We start from the raw sequence: 26,082 nt of genomic DNA, 5'->3' as shown, positions 1-26,082 counted from the left end.
CGTGCACATGGCTGTGGGTACTTGAGCTGGTTCACGGACTCGCTGTAATTGTTATATGGTTACCGGGGGAGAGCATTGGTCACAAACCAGCTGGTGGCCTCTATGTTGGGGTACCAGCTGGCCACTCTGGTCCCACCCTCTTTATTTGTCACCATGATCCAGAGGAGGTTGGTCAACTTCTTCTGGGCAGATATGAATCATTGGGTCTCTGCTGAGGTTCGTAGTCTCGTGTTGGAGGTGGGCGGTCAGGCGCTGGTTTGCATCCGTACCCAGGTGGTGGCTCTCCGTCTCAGGACGCTGCGGAGGTATATGTATTCCGAGTGTCCTCCTAGATGGCACGCGCTGGCGACTGGCTTGTTCCGCCAGGGTCGCTGCCTTCAGGAGGGCACACAGCTCCCGGTAGCGGGCATCAGCTGACACGCTGGGCATCAGCTGACACGCTGGGCATCAGCTGACACGCTGGGCATCAGCTGACACGCTGGGCATCAGCTGACACGCTGGGCATCAGCTGACACGCTGGGCATCAGCTGACACGCTGGGCATCAGCTGACACGCTGGGCATCAGCTGACACGCTGGGCAGGATTGCCTGGCTTTTATCAAGATATATTTATAGCCAAGAATCTGGTCACTTTCAGCCAGGGCGCTGCTCCACAGGGGGAGGGGGGTGTTGTAGCTGCGAGGGTGGCCCGTCCTCATCCTGTCACGGTGGGTGTCGAGGAGAGGTGTGTGCGTGGAGTGATTCCGGCCGAGCTTAACCCCGCTACATCGGAATTGCTCATAGGCCTACGCCCCGGGTCCCTTCCTGAGAGCCGGCCCCACACAACATGAGCCGCCTTTCCGAGATGCCTAGCGTGCCGTTCTGTGACATGGAGATGCGCGTACTCTACAGGCTGCTCCTGCACACTCTACACTTCCTCGCCCATGTCTTCCGTCCGGACACGCCCTGGCGGTTCGTGTTACCACCTGACGGCGGGAGTGGGCCTCAGTGGAGGTCTCTCTATAAGGGAGTCCTCCCCCTTTACATCGGGGCCTGGGGTGGGGAGTGTTGCACGTGGCCGTGGCCTGTAACAGGTACTTGAGCTGGTTCACGGTCCCGCCAGCCGCCTGTCACTTCTGTGGTGAGGAAGAGACCGTGTTCCATTTGTACGTGCAGTGTGAGAGGTTGCAGCCCCTGTTCAACTATCTGAAGAGGCTGTTCCTCAAATATTGGCTACATTTTAGCCCCACACTCCTGATATTTGGACACCCGGTACAGAGGGGGGAGGGGCGGGGGTGGGGATCCATCTGCTCCTGGGCCTGGCCAAGATGGCCATTGGCGGGTCCAGACAGCGGGTAGTGGACAGCCGCACCAATGTTGGCTGCCTGCCCCTTTGCCGGGCCTATATCCGTACCCACGTGTCCCTGGAGAGGGAACACGCGGTGTCCACGGGGACTGGAGGTTTTTCCGTGAACACTGGTCGCCACGGGAGATGGAGTGTATTGTTATGTATTGTTGTAGCTGTGCAGGTGATGAGAACATTCGAGACAAGAGCAGTGTGAGTGTGGAGGTGTGAGAGGTGTGGGCATACCTGGCAGAGTGCGGGTGGGAGCAGCCTGGTGACTGGGCTGTGCTGCCTCTTCAGCCTCCGCAGGGGCCTCCGTCTGATTGGCGTCCTCATCCTCGGAGGAGGAAGACGAGGACCTTTCCTCGGAGGAACTGGCAAAGACGGCTTTGAAGAGGTCCATGGCTGGCCGGCTGTCCTCCTCCTCAGTATCAGCCTGCACGGAGAGAGTGGAGGGTAACTTTACACTTAGAGTCATGGAGTGATACAGTGTGGAAACAGGCCCTTTGGCCCAACTTGTCCACACCGGCCAACATGTCCCGGCTACACTAGTCCCACCTGCCTGCGCTTGGTCCATATCCCTCCAAACCCGTTCTATCCATGTACCTGTCTGTTTCTTAAATGATGGGATAGTCCCAGCCTCAACTACCGCCTCTGGCAGCTCGTTCCATACACCCACCACCCTTTGTGTAAAAATTACCCCTCATATTCCTATTAAATCTTTTCCCCTTCACCTTGAACCGATGTCCTCTGGTCCTCGATTCCCCTACTCTGGGCAAGAGACTGTGCATTTACCCGATCTATTCCTCTCATGATTTTACACCTCTATAAGATCACCCCTCATCCTCCTGCGCTCCAAGGAATAGAGACCCAGCCTACTCAACCTCTCCCTATAGCTCACACTCTCTTGTCCTGGCAACATCCTCGTAAATCTTCTATGAACCCTTTCAAGCTTGACAATATTTTCCCTATAACATGGTGCCCAGAACTGAACACAATATTCTAATTGCGGTCTCACCAACGTCTTATACAACTGCAACATGACCTCCTAACTTCTGTACTCAATGATGAAAGCCAAAGTGCCAAAATACTTTTTGACCACCTTATCTACCTGCAATTCGACCTTCAAGGAACCACGCACCTGTACTCCTAGATCCCTCTGCTCTACAACATTACCCAGAGGCCGACCATTTACTGTGTAGGTCCTGCTCTTATTAGATGTCCCAAAATGCAACACCTCACATTTCTCTGTATTCCATCAATCATCCCTCAGCCTACCTGGCCAATCGATTCAGATCCTGCTACAATATTTCACAACCATCTTCACAATCTGCAACACCACTCACTTTTGTATCATCAGCAAACTTGCTAATCTTGCCCTTTATGTTCTGATCCAAATCATTGATGTCGATGACAAACAGTAACGGGCCCAGCACCCAACCCCGAGTCACACCTCCAGTCCGAGAAGCAACCTTCCACCATCACCTTCTACTTCCTTCCATGGAGCTAATTTGCTATCCATTCAGCAGAACCTTGTCGAATGCTTTACTGAAATCCATGTATAAATCCATCTACAGATCTGTCCGTATCGACCTTTTTAGTCACGTCTCCAAAACACTAAATCAGATTTATGTGACACGACCTCCCACGTACAAAACCATACTGACTATCCCTAATCAGCCCTTGCCCATCCAAATGCCTATATCAGTAACTTTCTATGCAGATGTTAAGCTCACCAGCCTTTAGTTCCCAGCATTTTCCCTGCAGCCTTCTTGATTAGAGGCACAACATTTGCCCCCCTCCAGTCTTCCGGCAGCTCTCCTGTATTTAAGGACGACTCGTAAATATCAACCCGGGCTTCTGCAATTTCCTCTCTAGTTTCCCACACTGTCCTTGGATATATCTGATCAGGTCCTGTAGTATAGTCTACCTTCACAACCTCTTCGACGGTAACACTGACTGCTCTCAAGACACTTCCATTGATTGCCCCAAGTTCCTCCGTCCTACTGTCTTTCTCCTCGGTAAATACAGAGGAGAAATACTCATTGAGAGACTTTAGAGATACAGCGCAGAAACAAGCTCTTCACCCACCCAGTCCACACCCACCAGCGATCCCCGTACACTAGATCTATCCTACATGATAGGGACAATTTACAATTTACAGAAGCCAATTAACCTACAAACCTGCATGTCTTTGAAATGTAGGAGGAAACTGGAGAAAACCCACGTGGTCACAGGGAGAACGTACAAACTCCGTACAGACAGTGGCCATAGTCAGCGACCATCGAACCTGGGTCTCTGGCGCTGTAAGGCAGCATCGTTATTGCTGCCCAATGTGTCAGCCTATCACCCTCACAACTGCAAACAAGCCCACACCGCAGGCCCGGCAAAGACCAGAGGTCTGGGGCTGGGGCCGGAGGGGTGGAGGAACCGTGACTGATTGAGGGGGGGTGGGGAAAGAAGGGCTCGGGCAGTGTGGGTGGGAAGAGGCCTGACAGGAAGCAGTGGCTGGGAGATCAGGGACAAGAGTGACGGCATGGCTGGGGACAGGTGTGGGGTGGAGGTGGGGTAAACAGGTGGTCTGAAGAAGGGTCCCGACACAAGACTACATCCGTCCACCCCCCCCCACGGATGATGCCTCACCCGCTGAGCTCCTCCTGACTTTGTGCGATTTCTTACGTTGCACAGCTGGTGGGCTACGGCAGGAACTCTCTCAGTCACAGCCCACTGGACAGCAGCAGAATCAGACCACTCGGCCCAGCGTGTCCATTCCACCATCCATGGCTGATGTATCTTACCCTCGCAGCCCTATTCTGCCTTTGCCCCGTAACCCTTGACTCCCATCCCAGTAACAACATGTATCTGCTGCACCTTGTCATGGGGCAGGCATGCTGGCGGCTCCTCTCCCCCGTGTGGGGTGGTGCTGTCCGCTGGGACTGAGGCCGGGATTGCATGGCCCGCTCCATCCTCCTCCATGTTCTCTGCACTCACGTCCCACCTGGAACGCCGCTTGCCCTCCACTCCTGCTGATCACAGCACAGACACAGGGAGTGGGTAAAACTGGCCCAGCTCCTCACACCCACACCCACACCCCACCTCCCCCCGTCCCACCACACCCCACCCCTCACACCCTCATCCCACCACCCCCCACCTCACACCCCGCGGCCCCACCCCACCTCCCCCCGTCCCACCACACCCCACCCCCTCTCACACCCCATCCCACCACACCCGCCCCCTCACACTCCATCCCACCACACCCCCCCCCGCCCCACCCACCCCCCTGCCCCACCTCACCTCAGCCCCACCCACGCCCTCTCCACCCTGACCACCTCCCTCCCCCCCCCCCACACTGCCCAAACCCCCTCCACTCTGCCCCCCCCCCCCACCCACAACCTCCTCCACCATGCCCCCCCTCCCCCCCCACCCTGACCCCCCCCCCACCCACCAGCTTTGACCAACCCTGGGGAAGGAGCAGCTTGGTCTTTATCTTCACCCCAACAATTGTGGAGACCTGGATCCACCTCCTCCTGGCCGTCTCACCCCGTAACACACAACCCTGCTCAGGGCAACATCCCCTCATAGCTTGCTTCCCACGTCCAGCAGCATCCATCCCAGTAGACTCCCTCCCCCCACCTCCCGGGGCCATGCTGTCATCCCACAAACATCAGCCCCACTGCCCTGAGGTAGTCCATGCCACTCACTGTCTACAGGCCTTTTGGCTGCTTGCTGTATCGTGGCTAAAGAAGCTTTAGTGAATGCTGCGGCCCATGTGCCCACCCCCCTCCACACTGCGTGTATGTTGCTGCCTGTCAGGGTGCAATGCCCACACTCACTGGAGGATTTGCCCGGGCGCTGCACCGTGCCGCTGGGTGCAGCAACTGTGGGGACAGTTAGGAAGTTGAACACAGAATACTTGTCTCGCTTCACCTTTAGCAGTCCAACATTTGTGGACCTGTAGAAATAAAACATGACAAATGTGAGATGTCACAAAGCATGGATACAGGCAAATACAGGTTTACAAAGAAAGATACAAAGTGCTGGAGTAACTCAGCAGGTCAGGCAGCATCTCTGGGGTCGAAAGAAAAGGCCCTGACCCGAAGCGTCACCATTTCATGTTCTCCAGCGGTGGTGCCTGACCTGCTGAGTTACTGAAGCATTTGGGTGTCGCAAAGCAGTTCCCTCAGGTAATCAAACAAATCCCAAGTACACAGGTTGAAGTAATAACTGGCCACTGGAACTCATCGCAGGTTATAGGTAAGCAGGAGTTGAAGGGATTGAGTAAATAGAACAGCAATGCAGTTAATCCCATGTGTCCACCAGTGTACGTACTCAAGAGTGGAGGTCTAGGGGTTAGTGCGGGTGTCACGGGTTATGGGGAGAAGGCAGGAGAATGCCTTCTCCCCATAACCCGTCTTTAAAATGATGAGAGGGATAGACAGAGTTGATGTGGACAAGCTTTTCCCTTTGAGAATAGGGAAGATTCAAGGAAGAGGACATGACTTCAGAATTAAGGGACAGAAGTTTAGGGGTAACATGAGGGGGAACTTCTTTACTCAGAGAGTGGTAGCGGTGTGGAATGAGCTTCCAGTGGAAGTGGTGGAGGCAGGTTCGTTGGTATCATTTAAAAATAAATTGGATAGGCATATGGATGAGAAGGGAATGGAGGGTTATGGTATGAATGCAGGCAGGTGGGACTAAGGGAAAAAAGTTGTTCGGCACGGACTTGTAGGGCCGAGATGGCCTGTTTCCGTGCTGTAATTGTTATATGGTTATATGGTTAATGGGGTAGAGAGGGAAATATAGATCAGCCATGATTAGACGATGGGCTCAAGAGCCTACACTCTGCTCCAACGTGAATCTGTGATTAACCCCACATGGCCATGTCCACTGTATGTACCCCAAGGGGGAGTAATCCCACACGCGTGTGCATCACGGTACATACCCAGGGTAGGGGTCGGGGACGTTGAATCTCTTGCACAGCAGCTTCTCCGGATGCCAGTCACACTTGTCTCGGGTCAGCGTCCCAAACATATTCATTGTCACCGCAGCGTCTTTATCCTGGACGTCACTCTGTGCCAAGAGATCAGCGTCAGTGGGGGCAGGGGAGGGGGAGGGGGCACTGGGGGGGAGGGGGCACTGTGGGGGAGGGGGGGGGAGGGGGCACTGTGGGGGAGGGGGGCACTGTGGGGGAGGGGGCACTGTGGGGGAGGGGGCACTGTGGGGGAGGGGGCACTGTGGGGGAGGGGGCACTGTGGGGGAGGGGGCACTGTGGGGGAGGGGGGGTGGGGGAGGGGGCACTGTGGGGGAGGGGGCACTGTGGGGGAGGGGGCACTGGGGGGGGGGGGCACTGTGGGGGAGGGGGCACTGTGGGGGAGGGGGCACTGTGGGGGAGGGGGGCACACTGTGGGGGGGGGGCAATGCGGGGGAGGGGGCACTGTGGGGGGGGGGCACTGGGGGGGGGGGCACTGTGGGGGAGGGGGCAATGTGGGGGGAGGGGGCACTGGGGGAGGGGGCACTGTGGGGGAGGGGGGCACTGTGGGGGAGGGGGCACTGTGGGGGAGGGGCACTGTGGGGGGGGGGGCACTGTGGGGGAGGGGGCACTGTGGGGGAGAGGGGCACTGTGGGGGAGGGGGCACTGTGGGGGAGGGGGCACTGTGGGGGGGGGCACTGGGGCACTGGCACTGTGGGGGAGGGGGCACTGGGGGGGAGGGGGCACTGTGGGGGTGAGGGGGCACTGTGGGGGAGGGGGCACTGTGGGGGAGGGGCACTGTGGGGGGAGGGGGCACTGTGGGGGAGGGAGGGCACTGTGGGGGAGGGGCACTGTGGGGGAGAGGGCACTGTGGGGGAGAGGGCACTGTGGGGGGGGGGGCACTGTGGGGAGAGGGCACTGTGAGAGGGCACTGTGGGGGAGGGGCACTGTGGGGGGAGGGGGCACTGTGGGCACTGTGGGGGAGGGGGCACTGTGGGGGAGGGGGCACTGTGGGGGGAGGGGGCACTGTGGGGGAGGGGGGGCACTGTGGGGGAGGGGGCACTGTGGGGGAGGGGGCACTGTGGGCACTGGGGCACTGTGGGGGGGACTGGGGGGGAGGGGCACTGTGGGGGAGGGGGCACTGTGGGGGAGGGGGCACTGTGGGGGAGGGGGCACTGTGGGGGAGGGGGCACTGTGGGGGAGGGGGCACTGTGGGGGAGGGGGCACTGTGGGGGAGGGGGGGGGCACTGTGGGGCACCCTGTGGGGAGGGGGGCACTGTGGGGGAGGGGGCACTGTGGGGGGGGGGGGGGTGGGGGAGGGGCACTGTGGGGGAGGGGGGCACTGTGCACTGTGGGGGAGGGGGCACTGTGGGGGAGGGGGCACTGTGGGGGAGGGGGCACTGTGGGGGAGGGGCACTGTGGGGGAGGGGGCACTGTGGGGGAGGGGGCACTGCGGGCACGGGGGGCACTGTGGGGGAATGTGGGGGGAGGGGGCACTGTGGGGGAGAGGGCACTGGGGGGAGGGGGCACTGTGGGGGAGGGGGGCACTGTGGGGGGAGGGGGCACTGTGGGGGAGGGGGCACTGGGGGGGGGAGGGGGCACTGTGGGGGGGGGGGGGGGCACTGTGGGGGAGGGGGCACTGTGGGGGAGGGGGCACTGTGGGGGAGGGGGCACTGTGGGGGAGGGGGCACTGTGGGGGAGGGGGCACTGTGGGGGAGGGGGCACTGTGGGGGAGGGGGGCACTGTGGGGGCACTGTGGGGGAGGGGCACTGTGGGGGAGGGGGCACTGTGGGGGGGGGCACTGTGGGGGAGGGGGCACTGTGGCACTGGGGCACTGTGGGGGGGGGGGTGGGCACTGTGGGGGGGGGGGCACTGTGGGGGAGGGGGCACTGTGGGGAGAGGGGGCACTGTGGGCACTGTGGGGGAGGGGGGGGCACTGTGGGCACTGTGGGGGGGCACTGTGGGGGGGCACTGGGGGGAGGGGGCACTGTGGGGAGAGAGGGGGGGAGGGGCACTGTGGGGGAGGGGGGGGGCACTGCGGGGGAGGGGCACTGTGGGCACTGTGGGGGAGGGGCACTGTGGGGGAGGGGGCACTGTGGGGGGGGGGGCACTGCGGGGGAGGGGGCACTGTGGGCACTGTGGGGAGGGGCACTGTGGGGGGGGGGGGCACTGTGGGGGAGGGGGCACTGTGGGGGGAGGGGGCATGGGGGGGGGAGGGGGCACTGCGGGGGGGAGGGGGCACTGTGGGGGAGGGGGGAACTGTGGGGGGAGGGGGCACTGTGGGGGAGGGGGGCACTGGGGGAGGGGGCACTGTGGGGGGGGGGGGCACTGGGGGGAGGGGGCACTGTGGGGGAGGGGGGCACTGGGGGGAGGGGGCACTGTGGGGGAGGGGGCACTGTGGGGGGAGGGGCACTGTGGGGGAGGGGCACTGTGGGGGAGGGGGCACTGTGGGGGGAGGGGGGGCACTGGGGGGGGGGGGGGCAACTGCGGGGGGGGGGGGCGGGCACTGTGGGGGGGGGGGCACTGGGGGGGAGGGGGCACTGGGGGGGGAGGGGGCACTGTGGGGGAGGGGGCACTGTGGGGGAGGGGGCACTGTGGGGGAGGGGGCACTGTGGGGGGGGGCACTGGGCACTGTGGGGGGGGGCACTGGGGGCACTGTGGGGGAGGGGGCACTGTGGGGGAGGGGCAACTGTGGGGCACTGTGGGGGAGGGGCACTGTGGGGGAGGGGGCACTGTGGGGGAGGGGGCACTGTGGGGGAGGGGCACTGTGGGCACTGTGGGGGAGGGGGCACTGTGGGGGAGGGGGCACTGTGGGGGGAGGGGGCACTGTGGGGGAGGGGAGGGGCACTGGGGGCACTGTGGGGGGGGGGACTGGGGGGCACTGTGGGGGAGGGGGGCACTGTGGGGGAGGGGGCACTGTGGGGGAGGGGGCACTGTGGGGGAGGGGGCACTGTGGGGGAGGGGGCACTGTGGGGGAGGGGGCACTGTGGGTAAGGGGGCACTGCGGGCACTGTGGGGGAGGGGCACTGTGGGGGGGGGCACTGTGGGGGGGGGGCACTGTGGGGGAGGGGGGCACTGTGGGGGAGGGGGCACTGTGGGGGAGGGGGCACTGTGGGGGAGGGGGCACTGCGGGGGAGGGGGGCAGGGGGCACTGTGGGGGAGGGGGCACTGTGGGGGAGGGGGCACTGTGGGGGAGGGGGGCACTGTGGGGGAGGGGGCACTGTGGGGGAGGGGGGGCACTGTGGGGGAGGGGGCACTGTGGGGGAGGGGGGCACTGTGGGGGAGGGGGGGGGAGGGGGCAATGGGGGGGCGGGGGGGGGGTGTGGGGGGGAGTGTGGGGGCGGCAGGATGAGGGCACTGCCGGACAGCGGGGGACGGGGCAGAGAGAGAAGGGGGGTAGCAGCCCAGGGGGCGAGGGGGCAACGAGGAAGGGGCGGTGGACGGTGAGCAAGGGTAGGGGGCAATGGAGGAGGGGGTGGGGGAGAGAGGGCAGCGGAGTGGGGTAGGGGGTGTCCATGTGGGTGGGAGTACGAATGGTCAGTGGAGGGGGGTCAGGGTGAACATAAATGATGCCTTGGTCAGTGTGGGTGTGTTGGGCGGAAGGGCCTGTTGCCCGGGCTGTGACTGATGGGATTGAAGGCTGATAAATCCCCAGGGCCTGATGGTCTGCATCCCAGGGTACTTAAGGAAGTGGCTCTAGAAATCGTGGACGCATTGGTGATAATTTTCCAATGTTCTATAGATACAAGATCAGTTCCTGTGGATTGGAGGGTAGCTAATGTTATCCCACTTTTTCAGAAAGGTGGGAGAGAGAAAACAGGGAATTATAGACCAGTTAGCCTGACATCGGTGGTGGGGAAGATGCTGGAGTCAATTGTAAAAGATTAAATAGCCGCACATTTGGATAGCAGTAACAGGATCGGTGTGAGTCAGCATGGATTTATGAAATGGAAATCAGGCTCGACAAATCTTCTGGAATATTTTGAGGATATAACTAGGAAAATGGACAAGGGAGAGCCAGTGGATGTAGTATACCTGGACTTTCAGAAAGCATTTGATAAGGTCCCACATAGGAGATTAGTGGGCAAAATTAGGGCATATGGTATTAGGGGTAGAGTGCTGACATGGATAGAAAATTGGTTGGCAGACAGGCAACAAAGAGTAGGGGTTAACGGGTCCCTTTCATAATGGCAGGCAGTGACTAGTGGGGTACCGCAAGGCTCAGTGCTGGGACCGCAGCTATTTACAATATACATCAATGATTTAGATGAAGGGATTCAAAGTAACATTAGCAAATTTGCAGATGCTATGATGATGCAGGGTGACTTGGATAGGTTGGGTGAGTGGGCAGGTGAAGTTTAATGTGGATAAATGTGAGGTTATCCACTTTGGTGGCAAAAACAGGAAGGCAGATTATTATCTGAATGATCAGGTTGGGAAATGGGGAAGTACAACGAGATCTGGGGGTCCTTGCTCATCACTCACTGAAAGTAAGCATGCAGGTACAGCAGGCAATGAAGAAAGCTAATGGTATGTTGGCCTTCATAACAAGAGGAGTTGAGTATGGGAGCAAAGAGGTCCTTCTGCATTTGTACAGGGCCCTAGTGAGGCCACACCTGGAGTATTGTGTGCAGTTTTGGTCTCCAAATTTGAGGAAGGACATTCTTGCTATTGAGGGAGTGCAGCGTAGGTTTACAAGGTTAATTCCCGGGATGGCGGGACTGTCATATGTTGATAGAATGGCGCGGCTGGGCTTGTATACTCTGGAATTTAGAAGGATAAGAGATTAAAGATTATTAAGGGATTGGACACGCTAGAGGCAGGAAACATGTTCCCGATGTTGGGAGAGTTCAGAACCAAGGGCCACGGTTTCAGAATAAGGGATAAGCCATATAGAACGGAGATGAGGAAAAACGTTTTCATCCAGAGAATTGTGAATCTGTGGAATCCTCTGCCTCAGAGGCCAATTTTCTGGATGCTTTCAAGAGAGAATTAGATAGAGCTCTTAAAGATAGCGGAGTCAGGGGATATGGTGAGAAGGCAGGAATGGGGTACTGAATGTGGATGATCAGCCATGATCACAGTGAATGGCGGTGCTGGCTCGAAGGGCCGAATGGCCTACTACTGCACCTATTGTTATGGGTGAGAGGGCCGGGCTGGGCTGCCCTGTACGTGAGTGTTACCCACACCGGCCCCGAATGTTTTCTGAGTAGGGAGGGGTGAGGCCAGTCTGGTCCCACAAGACTGTGTCCATCACGCCCGCCGCCTGCAGGCTGGTGTTAGTGTTGTCCCGGTTGCCCCCTTGAGCACGAGGGAGGGATGATACTGATGCCCCACACACAGGGCAAAGGTGGCGGCTGTTCTACCTCCTGTTGCTGGGGAACCTCCACGTGGTCCGTGTGGTCGGACAGCTTGGCGTGGGTGAAGCGGGAGGCCAGTGAGGTGCTGTGGGGTCGGTACAGCACTGCCGCCAGGCCGAACTCCTCACGCTCACGGCCCTGCTCCCACTCCGTCATGCAGGGGTCCAGGCAGCCGGCCAGTGCCTCTGGAGAGAGAACAGTTCAGGGTAAGGGCCGGGACAGCGGCTCAAACCCCCCCCCCCCCGCCCCCCGTTTCCCCCCACATCCCATGCCCCACGGGTCAGGTCCAGTACGAACACCACAGTAGCTCTGACCCTGCAGCAGCCAGCCCCACAGGTCACCCTCCCCCGGCATGGAGGCGGTGTCCACAGCAGCCCCAAACCATAGCGGGGGTGGGGGCCTGCACTGCCAGGGACAGCCCAGTGTGACAGTGGGGAGATGGGACAGAGGGCGGGGGGGGAGAGAGGTGGGGGTGGGTAGGGGCGGGGGGAGGAGAGGAGGCCCGGGGAGAGAGGGGCGGGGGTAGTGGCGTTGGGTTTAGAGGGGGTGGGTTAGAGGGGGTGGGGTTGGGGGTGTTGAGACTGGGTTAGGGGGGGGTGGGGGTGGGGAGGAGAGGGGCTGGGTAGAGGGGGGGGGGGTCAGGGGAGAGAGGGGATGGGATAGAGGGGGTGGGGTGAGGATGTGGGGAGAGGGGCTGGGTTAGAGGGGGTGGGGTGGGGGGGGGCGGAGGGGCTGGGTTAGAGGGGTGGGGGGAGGGGCTGGGTTAGAGGGGCTGGGGGTGGGGATGGGGGAGAGGGGCTGGGTTAGAGGGGTTGGGGCGGGGATGTGGGGAGAGGACTGGGTTAGAGGGGTTGGGGGGAGAGGGGCTGGGTTAGAGGGGGGGGGCAGGGGGTGGGGATGGGGGAGAGGGGGTGGGCTGGGGATGGGGGAGGGGGGCTGGGTTAGAGGGGGTGGGGCTGGGGGGTGGGGTGGGGGAGAGGGGGTGGGGCTGGGGATGGGTTAGAGGGGTTGGGGCTGGGGCTGGGAGAGAGGGGCTGGGTTAGAGGGGTTGGGCGGGGGGGAGTGGATGGCCTGATCCAGTGTGCCCGTGCATGCCATCTCACCGCTCTGCCCAGCCCTCAGGCTCTGCACGAACTGCTCGTAGCGCTGCTGCTTCGGTGGGTCCTTCAGGAAGGGTTTGAACCCACTGGGCTCCTGCCCCGGGCCACTGCTAGGTGGCAGGGCTAGAGGGAGGGTCTGCTGCTGGCAGGGATGTGGGCTGGTCAGGCGACCCGCTGCGCGCTGTGCTTCCTGGAGCCTCTCCTTGTCTTCCACAGTGAGGAGATCAAACACCGAGCGAGGACCTGTGGATACAGAGATCAGGCTCACATCAGCGGGAGCTCTGGGCCCCAGACCCCACACAACGCACCAGCCCCGCCGTAATCAGCAACAAACCAACCATGAACTTACATATACAGAGATGAGTCTAAATAGACCTTCCTCCTCTCTCCTCCCGAATCCACCGTGACCCCATCGCTCCCCTCCCGCTCCACACCCACCTGCAGGCGCTGCTTTATGCAATAGATCCACTAATGGGGCGGCAACGCTGGCGCAGTGGTAGAGTTGCTGCCTCACAGCACCAGAGGCCCAGGTCCAATCCTGACTACGGGCGCTGTCTGTAAGGAGTTTGTACGTTCTCACCGTGAATTGCCTGGATTTTCTCCGGTTTCCCCCCCACACTACAAAGACATGCAGGTTTGTAAGTTAATCAGCTTGGTATAACTTTTAATTGTCCCTGGTGTGTGTAGCATAGTGTTAGTGTGCGGGGATCACTGGTCAGCGCAAACTGAGAGGGCCAAAGGACTTGTTTCCACGCAGTACTTCTAAACTAAAAAGGACACTCCAGAACAGTTCAGAGGGCTGGAGTAACTCCGGGTGTAGGGTCACCTCTCCATCATCTCCAGAGATGCCGCTTGCCCACTGAGTTACTTCAGCATTTTATGTCCTTTACTCCCGCGCTCAGCAGGGCTGTTCCCATGTTGCCCCCATGCCAACACTCCCACGATCCCCCAGTTCAATGCCCCTGCAGCCCCCTAGACCCTGATGGCCTGGCTTGACCGCGACCCCCCACCCTGGCTCAGTGCCATGGTACCTGCCAGCGCGCTCTCCCCGAGCAGCTCTCTGCGCTGCGTTGCGTTGAGCTGGTGCCGACCGTGGGTTGCGGCGGGGGCGTTGAGCTGTCCTGCCGACTGGTCGAGAGCCTGCAGCCAGGGCGATGCTGGCAGTGCCCACGGTGACCGCTGGGCCAAAGTGGTGGACAGGCCTGTAATCCCTGGGCAGCTCGGGGGGAGGATACACCTGGGGGAGCAACATGGGTGAGAACTTGACCTCCACCATCCGTACTTCAAGTCTCTCATTACACGGACAGCAGGCCAGCACCCACTGGCCAGTAACCCACTGTCTGTCTCCCACTGGGCCAGTGATCCACTGTCAACACTCGTCCCAGGGGAGGGGAGGGGCGGGCGGGCAGGGGCAGCGTAGGGGTGGATTCAGGGGGAAGGGGTGACGCTTGGGGGATCCGTCTGGGGAAGGGGGGTCCATGGACGCATGGGGGAGGGGGTTGGGGGGGGTGACGTGGGGAGGAGGGGGGGGGTCCGTGGGGGAAAGGTGATGCTGGTGGATGGGGGTCCGTGGGGGAGGGGTGATGCTGGGGGAGGGGCTGTCCACGGGGGAGAGTCTGTCCATGGGGGAAGGGTGGGGCTGGGGGAGGGGTAACACTGAGGGAGGGGCTGTCCATGGGGAAGGGGTGATGCTGCGGAGGGGGGTCCGTGGGGGAAAGGGGTCTGTGGAGGAGGGGTGGCCAGTGAGTGGGTGTATCCCTGCACTGTGAGGAGCTGATTACTGCCCGCGCCAGGCTACAGGAGGGAAGGAGTAGATACCGTGATGGACTTGGTGGTGGCCGCTCTCAGAGTGAAGCCTTCCATCTCTTTGCCCACGTATCCCTGCTGGAGACAGGCACCTGCAACAACATAGCCTGCTGTGATGAACGCTGGAACCATGGAGCTGATCCAGCAGTGGAGCTACATTGTCTCGCCCCCTCCCCACCAGAACCACCCCCTCTCCTTGCCCTCACTGGAGCCTCCCTCTCCGTGGAACTCACCCTCGCCTACCCTCCCCAACACACCCTCCCCTTGCCCACCCATCTCTTTGCCCACCCATCATCATGCCCCACCCACGCTTTGCCCCCCCTCCCCATGCCCACCCCATGCCTTGTCCCCCCTCCTCATGACCACCCCTACCCATGCCCACCCACCTTTCCCACCCCTCCCTATGCCCACCCCTCACCTTGCCCACCCTTCCCCATGACCACCCCTCCCCATGCCCACCCCTCCCCTTGTCCCCCGCTCCCCATGCCCACCCCTCACCTCTGCCCCTGCCGCGTGGCGTGGGGGTTGGGGCGGTCCAGCCATACAGCCCATCCCCCGGCTCCTCCTCGTTGAGCACAGAGTCGTAGCGTGACATCGAGTCCCTGCTATAGATGTCGTCATCCTCCTCCTCCAGCGCACCCACACCAAACGCCTGGCACAGCAATGGATACAGGTCAGTGCCCAACCCTGAACCCCCCACCCACTCCACCCCAGCACCCCCCCCCCCCAAACGCTTCTCCACCCCCTCACCCAACACGCTTCTCCAACACTTCACAAAAACCCTTCTCCACCCCCAACCAACCCCCTCCCCCAAACGCTTCTCCACCCCAGCACCCCCACCCCCTCCTCCAGTGGCTGCCCGCCCTCCAGAGACAGCCGTGCTGCCAGTGATCCCACCAGCTGACTGTGTGGCCGTCCCCTCAACCCACCTGTCCAGTGATGCCGGGCCTGGTGTGTCCAGTGACCGGGGCCTGCTCCAACAGACGGTGGGCAGGGTTGGGGACCAGGGTGTCTGGGTCCAGGCTGGCAGAGCCGCACAGTGCCCGGCGAGGATCGATGCCGCTGTAGCCCAGTCCGTGACGATCGTCCTTCAGGGTGAAGTCCATGGGCACCACGTCCCTGGGGGCAAAGGTCAGGCCTTCTGGCAGGTAGGCCTCTCCCTCACACTCACACTCCTACATGGGTCACACAACAACGGGGAGTCCATGACCTGTACTCTCTAGAATTTACAACATGGGTAGTCTTATAGAAACTTACAAAATTCTTACACGCGGACATACTAGACACAGGAAGATTGTCCATGATGTTTCCCACACACGACAATACAACACGGGTAGTCCATGACCCTCCCCACACACTTTACAAACCGAGATGAGAAGTCCATTTTTCTCGCACACACGACTCACTCTCTGCCACAGAGGGTAGTCCATGACCTTCCCATTGGCTACATTAACAACGGGGGTTAGATGTGACCCTTGTGGCGACATACAACACGGGGTAGTCCATGAGGCAGGTACGGGATACTGAGACATACAACACATGATCATAGTCCATGGACGGTCCCACACGCGACGAACACTACTCCTGCACCTAATTTCTAGTTTCCATGACCTTCCCACACGCGACATACAACACGGGTAGTCCATGACCTTCCCACACGCGACATACAACACGGGTAGTCCATGACCTTCCCACACGCGACACACAACACGGGTAGTCCATGACCCACTCACACGCGACACAACACATGCTCCACTCACACTGTGAACACGCATCAATCCGGGACTGGCAGCACATGGAACAGGAAGATGGCCGTCAGCCCATCATGCCCGGACCAACCAAACCGGCAGTCGAACTCACCCTATCTGCCTGCATTCATATCCATCTCCCCCTGAATGTTCCTTACACACCACCATAACTCTGCCTCCACCAACAGAGGCAGCCCACTCCACGCACCGCCACAACTGCACAAAATATTCCTCATGTTGCTTCCGTTAGTTTATAAAGTCGTAACAAATTTCATTATTTCATTCTTCACATGTTTAAATTATGTTTTATTTTTAATTGTCTACTATATATCGTGTTGTTACTTGCGAGCAAAGCACCGGCAAATTCCTTGTATATATACATACTGGGTTAATAGGGCGACAGGTGGCGCAATGGGCCAAGTGTTCGGCTGGCAACCGGAAGGTAGCCGGTTCGAATCCCGCTTGGAGTGCATACTGTTGTTGTGTCCTTGGGCAAGACACTTCACCCACCTTTGCCTGCGTGTGAATGTGTGTGAGTGATTGGTGGTGGTCGGAGGGCCGTAGGCGCAGATTAGCTGCCACGCTTCCGTCAGTCTGCCCCAGGGCAGCTGTGGCTACAGAAGTAGCTCACCACCACCGAGTGTGACTGAGGAGTGAATGAATAATGCGATGTAGAGTGCCTTGAGTATCTAGAAAGGCGCTATATAAATCCCATCCATTATTATTATTATTATTAATAAAATTCATTCAATTCAAATCTACATCCTCATTCACCTATTTTACCATCTTCTATCTATATACTAAAAGTTTCATCTTGTATGTGTGTCTCTGTATGTTTTGTATCTTCCTCAAAACGCTACATGCTAGTGTTTAAATGTTAACATATTCTGACTCATATTTTTGCCCTCCACGCCATAATCAGATTTGATGCTACATTTCACATTATTGATGATTAAAGCTTTAAAAAAGCCAAATTTAACATGATTTTTACTGTTAAAATCCTTCCTGCCAGCTTCCAACACACTTCAATACAAAGTTGCAAGACAGGAACACTCTGAACTTTTCACCTCAATGTGATATCACAGCAAGTGCTTCAACAGGAAGGGGCGGGCAAAATGGTGTCGCAATTGGAACTGTTGCGGCATGCAGAGTAAGTGCAATTGGAATTTTTTTTAAGTCCACTGCTGAGTAAGGCAGGGGAGTGAGTGCTGGAATCTTACATTCAGGAATGGGTTGAGTTGGGGAACCATGCCTCCCGTGGGGGCTACGGGTTAGTGGTTCAATATTGCGTTGTGGAACAGGTTGCGTGGGGGACCAGGCCTGCCATGTGACAGGGACCCATTGGGTCCCACTTGATCTAGTATCATATCTATCTATACTTAACTAAAAATCTTATCTTCCGGTTCTGCGGTCTTTCTATTTGCACAAAAACAGTTTGCAATAGCGCTATGATTTTTTGCCAATTCACTCGCCGTTCTCCTTTGCTGCAAGTGCACCAAGTTTCGTTCCGATCGGCTGAATGTCGTAGAAGTTAGCAAGGTTTAAAAATCTTAAAACCATAAGTGCACAGATCGATCTCTTCTCCTGCCAGTCAGCGCCGCGTGGATTAGTCTCTTCCCCTGACACTCCCTGGGATGGTCCACCCCTTCCTGCGCCATTGCGTCTTTATTGGAGCTGAGGGTAGCCGGCAGAGGTTTCCAACCGGACTTTGAGGGACCCGAAGCAGCCCAGCCCAGCCCCAACTAGCAGCCCAGCCCCAACTAGCAGCCCAGCCCCAAGCAGCAGCCCAGCCCCAAGCAGCAGCCCAGCGTCAAAGACCCAACCCAGCCCAGTGTGGGAGACCCAGCCCAGTCCGGAGATGGTGCCGATGTCGACAAATGGAAAGCGGAGACAGCAGCCCAGCGGAGAACCCAAGCAGCGCCCCAGTCCCCAAGCAGCCAGCCCAGCACTCAAAGTCTCCTCCCAACCCAGCCCCCTGCTGGAGTCGGAGATGGTGCCGATCCTTTCGACAAATGGAAAGCGGAGACTCTGATCCCAGCGGAGAACGACCAATGACAAGCGCCCGCTGTGAGTCCGCTGATCGCTCCAGCGCCAATTCCAGCCACTACCCCTCTGGTCCCCCTTGCTGGCTCCTCCCCCCACCCCCGTGACCCCCAACTCCCCGTGATCCCCCCTCTCCCCCATGGCTCTTCCCCATCTTTTCTCTGAGTTCACTCTCCCCCCCCCCCCCACAACCCCCTCCCCCCCACAACCCTCCCCCCCGCGGCCCACACAACCCCCCACCCCCCCCCCCCGCCCACACAAATAATTTTGTTCAAATGTTGCCGTTTTACATTAATTTATGTACATGCTCATCCAGAAAAGACTACACGGGTACAATATTTCTTCGTTTTATGGCTAATTTCTCCTAATGATTCAGAAAGAAACATGTGCACTCTACAAGAACCTAATTATAGGTTGCTAATATTAATTAGAAGCTTGTGGCAAATGTAAATGTTAACGCATATGTAGCATAGAATGGACCCCCCCTTCCCCCCTCCCTCCCCCCCCTTCCCCCCCCCCCCCCCCCCTGGATGGAGTAGTTACTTCTACATCTGGGGTATAGAAACATAGGTGCAGGAGTAGGCCATTCGGCTCTTCATGGCTGATCATCTAAAATCAGTACCGTTCTGCTTTTTTCCCATATCCCTTGATTCCTTTAGCCCTAAGAGCTAAATATAACTCTTGAAAACATCCAGTGAATTGGCCTCCACAGCCTTCTGTGGCAGAGAATTCCACAGATTCACAACTCACTGGGTGAAAAAGATTTTCCTCATCTCAGTCCTAAATGGCCTACTCCGTATTCATAAACTGTGACCCCAGGTTCAGGACTCCCCCAACACGGGGAACATTTTCCATGCAACTAGCCTGCCCAATCCCTTAAGATGTTTTTGTTTCTATAAGATCCCCTCTTATACTAAATTCCAGTAAATTCAAGCCCACTCGACCCATTCTTTCATCATATGTTGTCAGTCCCACCATCCCGGGATTTAACCTGGTGAACCTATGCTACACTCCCTCAATAGCAAGAACGGCCTGCCTCAAATTAGGAGACCAAAACTGCACACAATACTCCAGGTGTGGTCTCACCAGGGCCCTGTACAATAGCAGTAGGACGTCCTTGCTCCTAAACTCAAATCTTCTCACAATGAAGGCCAACATGCCATTAGCTTTCTTCACTACCTGCTGTACCTGCATGCTTACCTTCAGTGACTGATGTACAAGGACACTCAGGTCTCGTTGCACCTCCCCTTTTCCTAATTTGACACCATTCAGATAATAATCTGCCTTCCTGTTCTTACCATCAAAGTGTGCAAAATTAGAGCACATGTATTGGGGTAGTGTATTAACATGGATAGAGAACTGGTTGGCAGACAGGAAGCAAAGAGTAGGAATTAACGGGTCCTTTTCAGAATGTCAGTCAGTGACTAGTGGGTGCAGCAAGGCCCAGTGCTGGGACCCCAGTTATTTACAATATATATTAACGATTTAGAGGGAATTAAATGTAACATCTCTTGTCAAAGGCATTTTGAAAGTACAGATACACCACATCCACTGGCTCTCCCTTATCCATTCTACTTGTTACATCTTCACAAAATTCCAGAAAATGAGTCAAGCATGATTTACCTTTCATAAATCCATGCTGACTGACCAATCCTGTCACTGCTTACCAAGGGTATCCACGTCCCCTTTACTCCAGCCCCTTTTGTCTTTCTGTCATTGTATTTTTCCACAGCTTTAAATGACTGTATTTGAGCCCTGTGCCCCTCTGTGGTTAAGAGAGCACAAGATCTTTCAATATACATTTGTAAAAATTATCAGCATGTCCTGCCCCTCCGCAGTGTGACTCTCGCCGTCCTGCCCCTTTGACCTGGTTCCACCTCCATCCCACTTCCCTGACTCCATCTTCCCATCACCCCCACCTCACATGGTTCCACCCCTCACGTACAGTACACGGTTTCTCTTCCCTCTACACTAGGCCCCGGTGCGGGTCGTGCCGCGAGGGCGGTCCAGTCCCGTTTTCTGAAGCTGTGTTTTGCGCAGGCACCAGGCTACACAGGGAGAACCAGAATGGAGAATGGCAGCTTACCTGTGGCTGCTGCAGCTCTTCATCTGGCAGGGAACAGCCGTACACTCTCACTGCTGGCTCTGTGTGGCAAACGATGGCAGAGTTAGCGAGAGTAGGTCTGCAGTTCATACCAACAATGTTCACCGTGCTGCAGTGTCCCGGTGCACAGAAAGGTCAAACACTAAGCGTCAGTGTGTGGGCTTTGCTCTCTGAGAGTGGGGGGGGTGGTGGGGTGGGGTCGGGTGGGTGGGACGTCGGGCGGTGGGTGGGTGGGTGTCAGGTAGGTGGATGATAGGTTGGGTGTCGGGCGGTAGGGGGGTCGGTGGATGGGCGGGTGGTGGGTGGGTGTCGGCAGGGTGGGTGATGGGCTCCTCACCAATGTACTGCCGCTGGGCTTTCCTCTTCACGCGGGGCCCCAGCCCCTGGCCTTCCTTCCAGCCCATCAGCCGGAGCAGGCGTACACCCACCGTTACCCTGCAGGAAGGAGCACACACATTCAACCGTGCCCCTGTAGTGACACAGCGCCGCCGGCCAGTGTCCTCGACCCTCTCCCTCACGGGCTTCACGTTCCCACCTCAGCCATGGCACCGGAAAAAAAGGAGGGGGGGGGGGGGGGGGGAGGGGGGGGGAAGGGGAGGGGGGGGGGAGGGGGGGGGGGGGGGGGGGGGGGAAGAGGGGGGGGGGAGGGGGGGGGGGGGGGGGGGGGGGGGGAGAGGGGGGGTGGGGGGGGGGGGAGGGGGGGCCAGAGTGGGGGGGGGAAGAGGGGGGGGAGGGGAGGGGGAGAGGGGGGGGGTAGAGGGAAAGGGGGGAAGAGGGGGGAAGGGGGGGAGGGGGGAAGAGGGGGGAAGAGGGGGGGGGGGGGAGTGGGGGGGGAGAGGGGGGGGAAGAGGTGGGGGGGGGGAGAGAGGGGTGAAAGAGGGGGGAGAAGAGGTGGGGGGGGGAAGAGGGGGGGAGAGGGGGGGGAGAAGAAGGGGCGAAGCGGGGGGGAGGGGCGGAGGGGGGGGGGGGGAGGGGGGGAAGAGGGGGGGAGGGGGGGGAGGTGGGGGAGAGAAGGACGGGGGGGGTGGGGTCTGGCGAAGAGGGGGGGGGGGGGGAGAGGGAAGAGGGGGGGGGAGAGAGAGGGAAGAGGGGGGGGGGGGAGAGGGGGATGAGGGGTAGTGAGGGGGGGGGATGAAGGTGGGGGTGGGGGGGGGGGGAGGGGGGGGGGGAGGGGGGGGGGGGGGGGGGGGGGGGGGGGGAGGGGGGGGGGGGGGGGGGGGGGGGGGGGGGGGGGGGGGGGGGGGGGGGGGGGGGGGGGGGGAAAGGGGGGGGGGGGGGGGGGGGGGGGGGGGGGGGGGGGGGGGGGTGAGGGGGGGGGGGAGGGGGGGGGGGAGGGGGGGAGGGGAAAGGGGGGGGGGGGGGGGGGGGGGAGACGGTGCGGAGGGGGGGGGGGGGGGGGGGGGGGAGGGGAGAGGGGGGGGAGGGAGGGGGGAGGGGTGAGGGGGGCTGGGGGGTGGTGGGGGGGAGGGGTGTGAGCACCTAGCCATCAGGGGGGAGTACAGGGGGGTGGGGGAAACAAGCAATAAGGACTGTTTGCTGGACAGTGGTGAATTGTTTTGGGGCTACAGGAGGGGATTAGTGCAGCTCAGGCACCCCTGCACCACAGTCGCTGGCAGCTTGAGGGTGCGTGGAGGTGCTTCACCAGGAAACTGCCTGCATTGGAGGTCATTAGTTATGAGGAGAGACTCCCGGGAGGCTCAGCCACAGCCTCCTGCCGGCCGGCGCTCCTGGGAAACGTTCAGTTACAGCCGGACGTGCCAGCACCACACGCCAACAGCCGGGCAAGACGCACTGGACAACAGCATTGTTTTTGGCACCACACGCCAACAGCCGGGCACTCAGCCAACAGCATGGCACCACACGCTGCAGCAACAGCCGGGCACCACCACGCCAACAGCCGGGCACCACACGCCAACAGACTCCGGGCACCACACAGCCAACAGCCGGGGCACCCACACGCCAACAGCCGGGCACCACACGCCAACAGCCGGGCACCACACGCCAACAGCCGGGCACCACACGCCAACAGCCGGGCACCACACGCCAACAGCCGGGCACCACACGCCAACAGCCGGGCACCCACGCCAACAGCCGGGCACCACACGCCAACAGACAGGCACCACACCAGGGCCTTGCCTGGACGAGGGCACCTCCAAGATTCCCCCCCCCCCCCCACACGAGAACCAATCTCACGTTGCCAGGGTGATGAGGTCCCCGAGGGCGCTGGCTCCAGGGATGGGCCCGGCAACGCTAGCCAGCGCTCGCGCCCTCTCCTGCACCGCGTCCGTTGCCTTGGACGCAAAGCTGCTCCTCGTCACGATCCCTCGCGGCGCTATCCCGTGCTCCTCCTGATCCTGTAACAGCCAGACGCAGCCGAGTTATCCCACCCTGATGCTCCTCTCACCTGCCCACTCCCACCCTCCCCTCCCCACCTCCCAACACCCCCTCACACAACCCCCTACCCACCACCGGCCCCCACACCCTCAACTACCACCTCCTACAATGCCCTCCCCCTGCCCCCTCTCAACCCTCTCGCATCTGACCAGTCCATCCATCACATCCCATATCTAACAACCGCGTCCACTTAACCCCTTCCCGCACTTTCCTCCACCTTGCTTCCCCCTTCCAGTACCCCTCCTCACCCCACCTCCCCTTCCGCTCCATCCCTGCCGCACCTGCACTCTTTTCCTCCACCACACTTCCCCTCCAGATCCTATGTCCCCTCCCCCAATTACCATCTCACCCAGTTCCTTCTTCCTACCCCACCCCAGCACTCCCCTCCCTCTCCACCCGCCTCCTCTCCACCCCCAACCCACGTTCCCTCTCCGAGCTCAACCACACCCCACCCCCCCTCCCACGTACCTCCTCGTCCATGAAGTGCTCGGGGGCAAACATCTGCTTGTCCGCCTTCTGTTGCCGCGACGCGGACACAAACGTTGATGGCGCCCATCATGGGTACTGGGTACAGAGTTGGGGGACATGGTCAGCAGGAGGGGGGGCAAGGAGGGGGTGGGGGGAGTGGGCAGGAGGGGGTGGGGGAATGGGCAGGAGGGGTGGGGGAGTGGGCAGGGCAGGAGGTGGGGTGGGGAGGGTGGGGAGGAGGGATGTGGGGGAAGGAGGGGAAGGATGTGGGAAGGAGGGGAGGGGGAGGGGGGAGGAGGGGAGGGGAGTAGGGAGGAGGGGAGGGGAGGGTAGAGTGGGGGGGGGGGAGGGGAGGGGAGGGTAGTGGGGGGAGGGATGTGGGAAGGTGGGGGGGAGGGGAGTGGGCAGGAGGGGAGGGGGGAGGAGGGGAGGGCCTCCCCATCACCTCCACAGAATCAGAACCAGTCAGACTTTCTCCCTCCCACGGAGCCCACCCTCACCAGTATTTCACAAAGGCAGCTCAGCCCCACCTTCTCATGGATGGAGGGTGTGGGTAATAACTACCCGACTCCCACAGCTGGTAAATGAATGAGGAAGAGCGAGGGCAGCCCCAGGGACGAGTTGGCAGCTGCTCCTAACCGCTGAACACCCGTCCACATTGGGTCAATTCAGCCCCTGTCCCTGGGGAATGTGACTGGAATTTCCTCACCTTCCTTTGATCCCACGGAGTTGAAGTACCCTGCGGAGAAGCCGCCGGTGAATGCACCATGGAAGCGCTGATACCGTCCCCTCTCATCCTTCACTGTCTGCTCCTGCAGCGGAACTGGTTTCTTCACAGTCGTCTGCCCTGAAAAAACACAGCACAGTTATAGGGGCAGCGCAGAGAAGCTTCTCCAAGCTCACTCCTGGGTGAGAGGGCGGTCCCATCCAGAGAGGAAACACTGCGTGGGCCTATATTCCTTGGCGTTTAGATGAGAAACCTTCCTAAAACGTACAAGATCCTAAGGGGCGGTAGACATTGGGACATTTTCATTACCAGGAGCGACAGGGACAAGGGGACATGGCTACAACATTGGAGCAAGAATCTAAAACTGTGCTGCCTAGAAATGTCTCAGACGGTGGAGAATTCTGGAGTTCTGCTCCTCAGGGTGATGGAGGCCGGATCACTGATGATGGAGAGAAATATTTGAAATATCCAGGAATTGAGGGATATGGGGAACTATCACAGGATGTGTCCATCCAGTGAGGATGGGCCATGATATTGAATGATGGAACCGGCTGGAGGGGCCGAGTGGTCTCCTCCTGCTGTTATCTAATTGTGTCCTTGTTATCAGACAAAATCCCCACCCACTGTGAACTGCTCTCCTCACCCTCAGGGTCAGCTGCCCGCACCTCCTCCCAATCTCTGTCAGTGTCACCGAGGCTGAGCCCAGGCCACAAATCCCCAAGTCCAGGAAGCACGTGCTGGGCTCAGCTGGTCGGGCGGCGTGTGGGAGAGGACTAGGATCAAGGCACTGATGTGAGATCATCAGGAAATGATGACCCTTTCCATCCCCACCAACGCTGACCGACGCACTGAGTCTTCCAATGTTTTGTTTTCATCCCAGATACTCATGCTCTGCAGATTGATGATTTTAAACCAGCTTCATGGAGCATTTATACCCTCTCAATCCTCCTGTCTATGTTACCAGCCCTCTGGATCCAGGAAACAGGATCCTCCCACCCCCAACCCTCCGTCAAACCACTCTCCCGAGCCCCACATACGCTCCCCTCCCCCATCACCATAACACTCATCCTCTCCCCGCCCCATCCCTCCCTTCCCTGCACATCATTCCTCTCTCCCACCCGTCCCGTCCCATGTCACCCCCCCCCCCCCCCCATCCCCGGCCTTGAGCGGTGCCCGGGCCCCGTTGCCGGGAGACAGACAGGCCGGGCTGTGGGACCGGGGCCCACTACGGCGGCGGTGAAGCTGCACAACGACCGGGCCAGGCCTCAGTGTCGGGGTCTCCGGCCCCCGGTACCCACCCTCCTCCAGCGGCTCCAGCGCCGACCCGAAGTAGGTGAAGTCCTCCTCCTCCTCCTCGTCCTCCGCCATCTTGCCCCGAGCGGTAGTACTTCCGGGGGCACCGGCACTTCCGGGTCATCGCCTGGTGGACGTGAGGCCGTGCTAGCCCATCGGACAGCGCCAGTCCGCCACCAGGCTGCCTCTCTCCCCTTCATATTACTGTCACCTGCACCGAGACAAAGTGAGAGCCTCTGATGCCATTATTCTGTCCAACACTGTACACGAGGCCCATCAGCGGGAACATGCCGATGGCAAGAGCTAGACTGACTGCATCCTTTGCTGCTGTAGGATCAGGCTGTATCTTTAAATTAAACTAAAAACACTAAAGCCAGAGGAAATCTAAAGAAGGGTCTCTACCCGAAACGTCACCCAATTTCTTCTATCCAGAGATGCTGGCTGCTCCATGGAGTTACCCCCGCACAATTAAAGCATGGAATAGTCTTCACCCTACCATAGTTACCCAACCAGACGCAACTACATTTAAGGTAGCTCTTTTTTCCCCAAGAAGCCTTTTTTGCTTAAGTCCAAGTCAAGTCAAGAGTTTTATTGTCATGTGTCCCAGATAGGACAATGAAATTCTTGCTTGCTGCAGCGCAACAGAATATGTAAACATAATACAGAACAGGAGCTAAAAGTTCAGTGTGTCTATATACTATTGACCATATATATATACACAATAAATAAACAGATAAAGCTGTTATT

The 26,082-nt window shown here is 59.4% G+C and overlaps 1 protein-coding gene across 1 annotated transcript in view; it reads right to left on the bottom strand.

Annotated features, from left to right (window-relative positions):
* Nucleotides 1-25,475, bottom strand: part of gpatch1 (G patch domain containing 1) — a 35,006-nt gene extending 9,531 nt beyond the window's left edge. Inside the window, 17 exon segments of the mRNA XM_055664903.1 lie at nt 1,570-1,759; nt 4,195-4,349; nt 5,157-5,275; nt 6,266-6,393; nt 11,659-11,837; nt 12,756-12,995; nt 13,784-13,908; nt 13,910-13,989; nt 14,571-14,650; nt 15,057-15,210; nt 15,488-15,727; nt 20,436-20,494; nt 20,791-20,888; nt 22,647-22,807; nt 23,316-23,404; nt 24,025-24,162; nt 25,341-25,475. Of these exon segments, the coding sequence (XP_055520878.1) occupies nt 1,570-1,759; nt 4,195-4,349; nt 5,157-5,275; nt 6,266-6,393; nt 11,659-11,837; nt 12,756-12,995; nt 13,784-13,908; nt 13,910-13,989; nt 14,571-14,650; nt 15,057-15,210; nt 15,488-15,727; nt 20,436-20,494; nt 20,791-20,888; nt 22,647-22,807; nt 23,316-23,404; nt 24,025-24,162; nt 25,341-25,410 (2,305 nt within the window). The 5' untranslated portion in view covers nt 25,411-25,475.
* Nucleotides 25,476-26,082: the final 607 nt, after the last annotated feature.

This window comes from Leucoraja erinacea, chromosome 50 (assembly GCF_028641065.1).
Source record: "Leucoraja erinacea ecotype New England chromosome 50, Leri_hhj_1, whole genome shotgun sequence".
Taxonomy (NCBI): Eukaryota; Metazoa; Chordata; class Chondrichthyes; order Rajiformes; family Rajidae; genus Leucoraja; species Leucoraja erinaceus.
The sequence above is the reverse complement of the archived record's forward strand: the minus strand, read 5'-3'. Positions and strand labels throughout refer to the sequence as shown.